The following is a 10,725-nucleotide window of genomic DNA, read 5'->3' as shown; positions in this document are numbered from 1 at the left end:
TTTTCCTCAGTGAACAATTGTAAAATTGGAGCATGCAATTTGAAGAAAGAGGTGAAGGGAATTGAGTAGAATATTTGGTGGAAATTTTACGATGGAGGCAACTCCTGCCCCACCACCATGCAAGTCCTCCCCTCTAAAGACTTCGTCACCAACAGAACTCTCAAGTCTCAGCCATGGAGGCTCTCAGCGACAGCAGTGCCGGCAACGGAGGTCACGGGAGCAACAATATTTGCATTCTCGATCAATTCGTCAGATTATTCATTGCCAGATTGGAGATAGCCAGGAATCTAATGAGATTGATGTTGAAAGAAGAGATTACTTAGCTTCTCTGCTGTTTGTTCTCCAACAGGGAAGCCTTGAGTCGAGAATTGCTTCGGTTGAGAATCTGGGGAGAGAGAGATTAGAGAATAGATGAGAAATATCTCAAAAGCTAAAGTAAAGACATCTTGGCCCTTAATTATGATCGAACCGTCAATATTGTCTTATGAGGCAATATTAGGAGAGAAATATGAGGAGAGGATCCGGATCCGGGGAAACCCGGCACCATCCATCTGAAAGCTTGATCCAGCTAGCTAGCCTTTTAATTCTGTCACAATAAATAAGAAAAGAAAAGATGCTCGTTGGTTTTTGGTTTTAAATAAGAGTATTTTTGTCAATATATCCAGAGAAATCAGGAGTACGTGTGTCTTTAAAGTTTTTCTTTAATAATTATGATCGATGTATCATACTGGATATGGTATAAGAAATTTATTTCGTGGCCTTTTCTTGCAAGCAAAGTAATTTACTTGTTCTCACTTCTAGCTAGCTCCTTACTTATTCAGAAAAGTCATGATTCCCAAAACAATCTATCATGCAAGCTGGTGATTTCTGCGCTGCATTCTTTGCCGGCGCTTGGTTTGTCGTAGTATTTCTTTGTGTTAGTCTTTTTATGAGTTTACGACATTCAGAAAAGGAGAAGGAGCTAGATGATCTTAACAAAATTCTGGAACATATCCAAGGAGTTGCTTTTAACAAGCTCATCTTTTTGATGATCAACCTCAATTTATTTGCTGTTCTACCTTCATATCTAGCTTAGTTCTGTTATATCTAGAACTAACTTTGATGATCAACCTCAATTTATTTACGTTTTCAATTTTGTATTATTTTTTTTGGATGGAAAAGATCAAACAGAAACTTTGTTTGTTTTTAGATACTAGATGATTATCTAGTAAATGGATTAGTCTTTCGCTAGTTGTTGTATTAATTTGAAGGACGCAAAGCATGCAACAGTTTAAGTTCCTCAATTACTTCGAACAAATACATCATTCCTCCTCTCAACTATTGTTCTGCTTTCTGAAATATTTCACAGTAGCCACAATGCACGAAAAGGATGTCGAAGAGTTTATGTACTTTCTTCAATTATCATACCTATAATTAACCTTCTTGATGATTTTAATCAGGCACTAGGATATTGGAACTTGAGAGAACTCATTTTACTCCTGGAATATATGATTAATACGCTTTAATCGACCTAGCTACAATACTGGTAATTTGTTTGAGCGATGAGTCTAGTGATAACATATTATACAGAAGTAGTCGCGACCGAAAGAGCGATGACAATAGAAAGTACAAAGGAAACACAGTAGTGAAGATGCAATATGAAATAGTTTTGATATCTATGCATAGAGAATTAGAGATCTTCCTTTGGCATATGCATGACTTATCCTCTTCTCAAGGAAAGCAATAGGACATGATATAATTGGTCACGTTCTGCTCTTAATTATACTCTTTTCTCCATTAAGTTCTTTGGCCGATTCATGAAGTAGTAAGAAGTGAATATATTGAAAAGTAAAAGTGTAAGGGTGAATTTTTTGTTTCATAAGTTTGTACTGCTTGGAACAGTTTTTGTCAATTATAAGAATGCTGTGTACAGAACCCTAGCTTCTCGTTTCAAGCTGCAGGTTCATTCTCTTGATGACTTGATCATCTAACTTATACCTGATAAATTGACTCATTAGAATCAAACTGCTAAATGAAGGCCGGAAAACTACTGTTGGCACTCATCTGATAAACAATATAAAGCAAGGTACGCTTAAGGTAGATAGATCGAAAGAGGATTAATTGTGATTTGGGAGTTCAATCTGTGCCGTAGATATATATGACGATACATGGGAACAATTGCCTTCCAAAACTTAATTCATGATCAAAACAAAAATTTGATAATATTAATATTTAAACAAAACAAATCCAAAGAAGGACAGAATGATCAAATCATGGCCGGCCTGCCATCATGTGAGCATATATTAGGATAATATTAATTTTCAAGAAAGATTTATAATTACGAGCTTCAATATTCCTAGCGTTTTCAAATCCATGTCAGGAAGATTGATGTCAACAGTATCATAGTTACTAGATGGAGATTATTCCTCGAGCAATTCAGTACACCTGTGGAACCTATCATCACATGAATATTTTCAAAATCAATACAACAGTTCAAACTCACTCAATTGCACTTCAAAATAATTGATCAAAACTATTCCAAGCAATTTTTTTGAAAGAACTGTTCCAAGCAATTGATCGAGGCAGATCGATGACAAAACTAGCTATAACATACCCTTGAGTCTAATTGGCATATTGGTGATACATAAATGACATGTTTTGCTTCTTCTGTGTAAAGATATTTTCGATCTTACACACTATCAAAAACTATAGAAGTTGAAATATGCATGGCATGGTTTGAATTGTGACTGATATAATGATAAAGAACGTTCTCTTTATGTGCAACAAGCCTGGTAACAATTCTTTGGAGATCAATACAAGTAAGTTTACGCCTACACGACTTACCAGTTGTTGTAGAGCTTGGAGCATTTGATTTAGGTGGGAAGCCAAGGTTGTTGCAATCTCCTCCAAAAGCGCCTAATTGAAAAATACAGAGAGAAAAAATTGCCTAGTTATGAGTGTAACATATTAAGAGTTCAATTCTGAAAGAAAATTGAAACAAAAACAAAAACAAATAAAACAAAAATAATTGGTACGTATAGACTCTGGTAAACTATGTAAAATCTATGTGCGTGATTGAGGTTAACAAACATACATGTTTTAAAGCAAGCTAACTGTGGATTATCCAACAAGTTCAATGATCCTTCATTGCATTTGCATATGTATCCACTAGTGTCATCGTTTATGCAGGTTCCATCTCCACACCAAGCTAGTCCACATCCTAGGCCTGCAGATAGATGCAATTTATGTTTTCTTTCCCGATAAACTGCTCGCATAAATCTCAGAAAAAAAAGAAAAAAAAACATATTACATATCAAAATAAGTAAATAAAGTTCTTCAATGGAGCTCAAGAGAAAATGTAGTTATGGTATTTAGTACAGGTTAATGGATCGATTGCTGCTACATATATACCTTGTCCTAGCGATGGCGGAGAGAAAGGAGCAGGTTGTGAGGGAGATGAATTACATCCAAAATTAATAGTGCCTGCAAATTTTTATCAAAACTGAGTTTTACAATCAAATACTATGGGAAATTCGATCTTGAAGATAAAAACAAATGCAAAGAATATCAAGTTAAGGTCAAAATACATGCATGGTTAACTTCTTTCTTGATCCTGTAAAACACTAAAACAGACTGCCGTCCGAAACATTGAAAGAGTAAGAAATTGAAGGTGTAACTTCCACCAAAATTAGAGCAAACCATTTGTTTGTTGTGTTTAATTATTCACCTAATAATCCTTGATTGAAACGATGAGCAACAGAATGGCAATCTCTTTAGTTAATAATTTCCCAAATCACTATCTTCTAGTGATTAGCGCCAGTTTTTTAATTTTATCGCACAAAGCAAAATTGAACTAAACCCTAATCTAATGAAAGCAAATGAACTAAACCCTATCTAGGAACCAGGATCACGTTTGGAAAGCAAAATGGATCACCATCTCCTCTAGTAATTAGAAAGGACTAGTAGTTCGTGAAATAGTTAGATAAGTACCTTCACCTTTCATTTTGATTCTTAAGGATCATTTTGAAGTGCTTGTGTAAAATAAGAGGGAAGCTAGACTCGGGTGCTTCTAAGTTCTAAACTTCTAATCAACAAAAGCACTTCCTGCAGAAGTAAGGTTATTATGAGAAAGACTCACAGTTTGGAACGAGACAAGATGGATAAGTAAAGGGGCCAATCTGAATCTTTTTCCAGCCAGGGTAACAGTCGCAGTCAAAACCCACAGGTCCGAAACCGGGCACATATATTGAATGACTAGAGTCATTAGAATACCTGCACTTTCCTTCCACACAATTTACCACAGGAAGTGAACAAACAATATCTGCCATGCCACACAAACCACCCACATTATCATTACACATCAGATTTACCGTTACAGCTATATATATACATAGATACATACATACGTGTGTGTGTGTGTGAGAACCATGACACACCCAACATGCACCATGAGCAAAACTCTAATCTAATGAACTATACCCTAGCTAGGAATTGAACCAGGATCAGGTTTGGAGGCACAACAAAGCCTAGTGAACCGGTCAGGCCACCCCGCGGAGTTTCAAGAACAAATAGGTTGCTATAAGTCTTACCATGTATGTCGTCTTGTACTGGATCTGATATGGACTCTGCAAATCTGATTGTGGCAATGAAGGTGAAGAGAGTAAAGAGAAGAAGAAGAAGACGAGAAGGAGCGAGACTTTCCATGATCTTTGAGGTTGGTGGAGACACTTAATTATAAAAGAAGATACTTTTATAAGGGTGTGGTTTAGTAGTTGATATGGTGGTGATAACCAAAGCCATGATTCTATTGCCGCCTTTTCTTTTCCATTCAAATCTGTCTTTTTTTATTAACAAAAGCCACCTCGAGTTACAATGTTCCCTGAAGACGTGTTTTCTTAACCCCATTTTCTGTTTTAAATTGCATCACAAACACCATCTAGCCAAGAAAAGTAGAAAACCTCAGTTTGATTTTGCTTCTATTTTGTTTTAGGGACAGATAGAAAAAACCGTAGGCAAAACAAAGGGTTGCAGACAACTAGGGAGTAATTCACCATTGAAAACTTGCCGTGTGCTGAGATGTGGGCTGAGGTACCAATAGTAGTAGTGTTCTGAGAAATGGGATATCTACTATATTTATATTATAATTTGGTTTCATGCAGCGGAAAATGTTATGCAGCAAAACGAAAGCATTGGATATAAAATTGGTCACGTCAATTCCAATCACCAAGCCTCATACAAAATGGTAGATTTCATGAGCTGAAAACATAATGTTTTGTTTTGTTGTTTTAACTTTTAAGCATACTTCAGCCGATGTGTAGTGAAGAAATGCCTTTGAAAGTGAAAACAAGCATCGGTACACACTACACAGTTTGCTTAGCTCTGCTGCAAATTATCTGTTAAAATTGTGTTGAAAGCAAGACCATGATGTTAAGTTACATATCCATTCACAAGGGCGTTACATCATTCTTTTCACTCAAATGTCTAATTTTGAAACAATTGAATGTAGTCGAAGTACCTCAGTTGTTTGAATAAAATAAGATCTGCAAATAACAGATTCTATACAATACAGTTACAGATACAAAATGACACGGCACATAGCACTATGACACAATTCCATTCCAAACCTTGGAAACTACAGCTACCAACCCCCCAAACAACACAAATGAAAGATCAAGGGTAACAACAAAGACACAATCACTCAAACACTCAAACCCCCAGAGCAACAATTTATCAGTTAAAATTCTGACACTTAAGGTCTCTATGCTGACCCAAACTCTGAGAACCATTTTTCATGTTTTTCAATATCAGATTGAGAAACACTCCGCTGGACCTTCGACAAGGCTTCTTCAAAATCACACATTTCAACAGGATCCTTTGAAATTTCATCCTTAGCCATGCTCTTGATCTCATCACGTGTCTTTCCAGCTATTTTCCTCCTCATCCCATTCAAGGAAGCATCACGGCAAACGTTTGTGAGATCATCACCACTATATCCATCTGTTCGGCGAGCCACATCATCAATGTTTACATCCGGAGCAACCTGATGATGATATATAGGATTAGAAGGAAACCCAATAAGATCTAGTAAAGGTCAATTTTACACCTTTTTCAATTTAGTACCTCAACTTCATAATTTCCAATTTCATACTTCACTAGGTTTTATTTGCAATGTCAATGGACTCAAACCACAGTTAACAGATCCCTTACTACGACAATTATGTCATGACCTGGCATATAGTGGGTCCGATTGTTTGCTGATGTGGATGCCAAATGGGACCATGTGACCCGTGTCAATCTGAGCAGTCAGTAATCACTTTGGATAAACTTAAACAGTTCTCCTAGAGCCCCGAGTTTCATTGAACGCTTTGTTTTGTGTCATTCCTTATCTTTATTATATGTCAGTATTCTTATGCTTTGTGTAGTCTTTAGCTAGAGGGTTCTGGAGTCTAAGTGCATATATTATAAGTAGTTGAGTGAGAGTAGTCAAGCGAGTAGTCGAGTGAGTAGCTAATCTAAGTTTTCAGTTTTAAAATTCAATAAAAGCAATTTATCAAACCCTAGTTCATTCCAGCTTAGGGGCTTCAGATTTCTTCCCTTTAGCTATTCCTACTTAGCCTCTAGTTCAAATCATACTTGGGACCTGCATCAGAATCATTATAATAAACTATAACCAGAGCAACTAGGTGTGTTTCATCCCTGAATGTGCCACATTTATATTCTATTTTCATTTTATAATTGGTCTAGCAACGCTAGTATATACTGCAGAATATGCCACTTGAACACATTTTAAGTTTATAAACCGTGATAGAGACATCTATATCGAAACTTAACCGAAGGATTAGAACGAGTTATAGGTACAAGCATACTATTTAACTCATTTTAAGGTCATAAGATTGCACTACCACAATATAACCTAATTCTGACAGTGATGATCCAAAAACAACTGTAATAGCATTAACACAAATATGCTGATCATACCTCAACTGTTTTCAAATTTATCCGAATAAGCTCTTTACGGCTCTCAAAATTTGGAAGAGGAATATAAATACGCTTCTCCAGCCTTCTCCTGAATAAGTTAACAGTTAAAACCAGGTTATTACATCAAGAGCGAACCAGCATAATCTAATTGCAGATCCAGCATACACACAGCCTACTATATGAATTCCCTCTATCAAAGAGAGTGGATAGGAGACAGAAACAAATATACAGAAAAGAGGCTAACCTGAGAGCCTCATCAATGTCCCATGGGAAGTTAGTAGCTGCCAGAACCATCACTATCTTGCGAGTACCATCTTCATTTGTGGAAGTAGCATTTACACCATCAACCTGGACCAGAAGTTCAGATTTCACCCTTCTGGATGACTCATGCTCTCCTGATGCCCTGAAGAAACAGATATTTTCAATATGAGACAATGTAAGAAAAGACAAGGACATAAGTCATCGTTTGACATGTTAACCAAGTTACCACCCCATTGAAGGACATAAATATAGACAAAAGCATGTGCATGCATCAACTAAACGGTAAATGGTATTTTTATGTAAAACTGGATAAAGATCTAACCCCCGGGAATTGCAGAGAGAATCAATTTCATCTATAAAGATTGTACTCGGAGCGTAAGCTCTTGCGAGATCAAATAGGCACCGAACCATACGTTCACTTTCTCCACGCCACTTTGAAGCTAATGTAGCAGAGGAGACATTGAAAAAAGTTGTGCCACACTCAGTAGCAACAGCTTTAGCAAGTAATGTCTTTCCAGTTCCAGGAGGACCAAACATAAGAACACCCTTCCATGGTCTCCTGATCCCCTGTAATCAAAGAATTATAAGTGTGATACGACAAATGGGCCCTCACAATAGAGACATGTTAATCTGTAGTGTAAAATCGGTATAAATTCAAAATGTAGATGAGAAACAATTTGGGTCGCATTTATAAATTATAATAGTATGTCATCGTGCCCTGGCCTACCAGAGGTAGTGGGAACTTTTCCATTCCCGGATCAAAGCCTTGGTTGCAATTTCCCTTGAATCTACCAATGTTAACCCATGGACCAGTTCCAGCCCTTTTTCTGTGTTGTTTTCTTATGACCAACATAAGCATTTCGTTCCAGGCACTTCCTGCCCTTTTTCTATGTGTTGGTATAAATTCAAAAGGTATAGCGCCTATGGGCCTCTATAAGTAGACAAGAAGAAGGGCATTCTTCCACAAATACATCTCCCATTACAAAACACATACGTTAAAAATCCCAGAGCCTAGATAAGCAGCTTATTAGCTTAAGCCAAGTGTACTAGAAAAAGAAATCACATGACAATACCCTCGCAACTCCATAAGGTACTAATTAATAAATGTCATGCATATTAAAGAGACTAGAACATGACCTAAGATAGCATCATAATTATTCTGTTTCAACCATTCAGCAATACCTGAAAATATTCTGGCATCCACAGAGGAAGAACAACGGCTTCCTCCAGGAGTCTTTTTGCTTCAGTCAGACCAGCAACATCATCCCATCTTACTCCAGGACTGGTTTCCAGTACATCTCTTTCAAGCATTTCAGCCAAATCAGGATCAGGTCCCTCATACTGCCTCTTCGGCTTTCCATCCTCAGCATCACCATTCTATAAGTTTCAGAAAGCAGAGTTAATAGAAAAATTGATACCACATATTCAAAATTTGTACTAATAATTCACAGATCATATAATCAGTACTATGATACAGACTGTCATAGTTCTCTACCACACTGTACTTACAAAACAGACATATGAATAGAATCTTATTTTAGCAAGAACTTTTAGCACACCATAACTGAAAGAAGACTGCACCTAACCTCTTAATAGGAATCATCTACCAAGCAAATTAATAGGTTACAGTAGTATAAAGAAATAAAGGTAGACTGTACCGCTGAATCTGCCTTGCTAGATTTTCCAGATCGGGTGTCTTTCTTGCCGGGAGTAGAAGACCTGACCGTGGAGTTGGTCCTACTTGATCCACCAACCTTTGCATTACGGCCTGGTGTGCCTGCTTTTGATGCAGAACTCCGAGCCCAATTTCCATCTTGCGGTGACTTCCTCATACCAACTTGACCAGCCTTTGCATTTCTTCTGTTTGAAGTGTCCCGACTTGGTGGCCTCCACACATCAGGATCATCCATAGGAGAACCTGAAGAAGTTGGGTATCCTGAAGAAGTTGGGTATCCTGAAGAAGTGGGGTATTCATCTAAGGGTTGAAAAACGAAGGATGACTTGGCATGAATTGGAGGTGAGGAAGGGCGTCGGCCCATGGGGCTTTCCTTAAATGCCTTTCTCTCTGCATCTAGTTGTTTCACAACCTCTGCTTCCTCGGACAGTGCCTTCTTTACATTCATCCATTTTGAGCGAATCAACGGATCATCAAGCGTGTTTATGTGCCTGGAACCAATCAAGAAGTTCACACCTTACCAAATAAACTTGGATAGGAGCACGAAGAATGATGCTATAAAGTCATAACATCCTATTCTATAAGACAATCAAAAGACTTTTGGAAAGATGCATCTTAGCTGAATTTTAGTTTAAATTTAACAGGTCTAAAATACTTGAAAGATTAATTTGTTTGGTAAAGTTTGCCGAAAACTAAACGAGTAAAATCTACCATTTTCAAGTTGAACAGGGAATATCTCTAAACATAAGCAAGTTTTGATATGCTTTTATCAATATCTATGCCTACACATAGGTATCTGTCATATTATGGAGGCAAACATTTTGCAATCATGAAATGATGGAAACACACATACAAGGAGGGGCCCTGTGTAAATAGGCCAGACATAACACAAGTATCTGAACTCTACAGTCCTTCAATAAAAATTTATGTGAAATTCAAAGTTGGGGATTGTTGCCCGTGTTATGGTGAGTAATTGTGCACCTAGCGCAATATGGTTGTATATTAGCACTCTGCCAATAGCACCAAACTACGCCTCACATAGCATGAGCAAAGTCGCCAACTGAAGCGATTCTCGGATCATAGTAATCTACTGTTATAGAAGGGTATTCCCTTCATGCCCACGACTTTTTTTTCTTACCTACATATCCCTCATACGCACTCACACTCAATATTGCAACAACAAATTCTTTTCAATACCAAGCAGAAGACTTAAACTAAAAGTAAAGTCATCCTCTTCCCAATTTCTAAAGTCTACGGCTTCTAATCATTTACGTAAGGGTTGGTTGTTCTAGATGCAATTTACAACCTTGGTTGTTTCCACGAAGCTCATGCAAGTAGCGGAAATGCGAAGGCAGTTAATGTTCTCAATGGATATCTATGTTCCATATGCACACTCTGAGAACATAAAAATAAGGAATAACTGTGCAAGACCATGTTTTTCGCAAACCCTGCCATTGCAGTTGCTACACTAGCTTAAGATTCCACTTATATGATGCATTCTAATTGAAGGAAATGTAGTGACAGTCTAAAAGGCTATGCATCAAACATAAGCTTAATATTGCCCCAAGATTTTCACTTTCCAATTCCAATAGCTCTCAATTATCTAAGAACAGCTCTAACCCACCAAAAAGAATAAACCTTTTTATCCTGGGAAAGTGAAAATTGAAAGAAGAAGGGAGAAATTAGAAAAAGGTACTTGTTGATCTGAGCAATGCCGCCATCGAAGAAGATCATGGAGGTGTCGTAGAGGCCTTCCATGGCGTACTCTCTCGCCAATTTCAGGTGGTCTTGCAGACCCACCAGCGTCGGACCCACCATTCTCTCTCTCTCTC

General features: G+C 37.5%; 1 protein-coding gene across 1 annotated transcript; it reads right to left on the bottom strand.

Moving 5' to 3' along the window:
• Window positions 1-5,401: 5,401 nt before the first annotated feature.
• Window positions 5,402-10,719, bottom strand: LOC101301883 (katanin p60 ATPase-containing subunit A1-like). Its single transcript, XM_004302885.1, has 7 exons — window positions 10,590-10,719; window positions 8,877-9,384; window positions 8,401-8,595; window positions 7,541-7,785; window positions 7,202-7,360; window positions 6,958-7,045; window positions 5,402-6,019 (listed from the first exon to the last, which is right to left on the bottom strand). Exons 1-7 carry the CDS (start codon window positions 10,709-10,711, stop codon window positions 5,738-5,740), a joined length of 1,599 nt encoding a protein of 532 aa, XP_004302933.1. The 5' UTR covers window positions 10,712-10,719; the 3' UTR covers window positions 5,402-5,737.
• Window positions 10,720-10,725: the final 6 nt, after the last annotated feature.

Source organism: Fragaria vesca, linkage group LG6 (genome assembly GCF_000184155.1).
Source record: "Fragaria vesca subsp. vesca linkage group LG6, FraVesHawaii_1.0, whole genome shotgun sequence".
NCBI lineage: Eukaryota > Viridiplantae > Streptophyta > Magnoliopsida > Rosales > Rosaceae > Fragaria > Fragaria vesca.
Note: the sequence above shows the minus strand (reverse complement) of the source record. Positions and strands in the feature narration are given on the sequence as shown.

What these genes read in the sequence shown, in the direction of transcription:
- LOC101301883 (XM_004302885.1), bottom strand. Translation starts at nt 10,711, where the DNA reads ATGGTGGGTCCGACGCTGGTGGGTCTGCAAGACCACCTGAAATTGGCG. An exon ending in GGCATTGCTCAGATCAACAA is followed by an intron (nt 9,385 to 10,589) that starts GTACCTTTTTCT and finishes GATTGGTTCCAG; the next exon opens with GCACATAAACACGCTTGATG. An exon ending in TAAATTTGAAAACAGTTGAG is followed by an intron (nt 6,020 to 6,957) that starts GTATGATCAGCA and finishes TATCATCATCAG; the next exon opens with GTTGCTCCGGATGTAAACAT.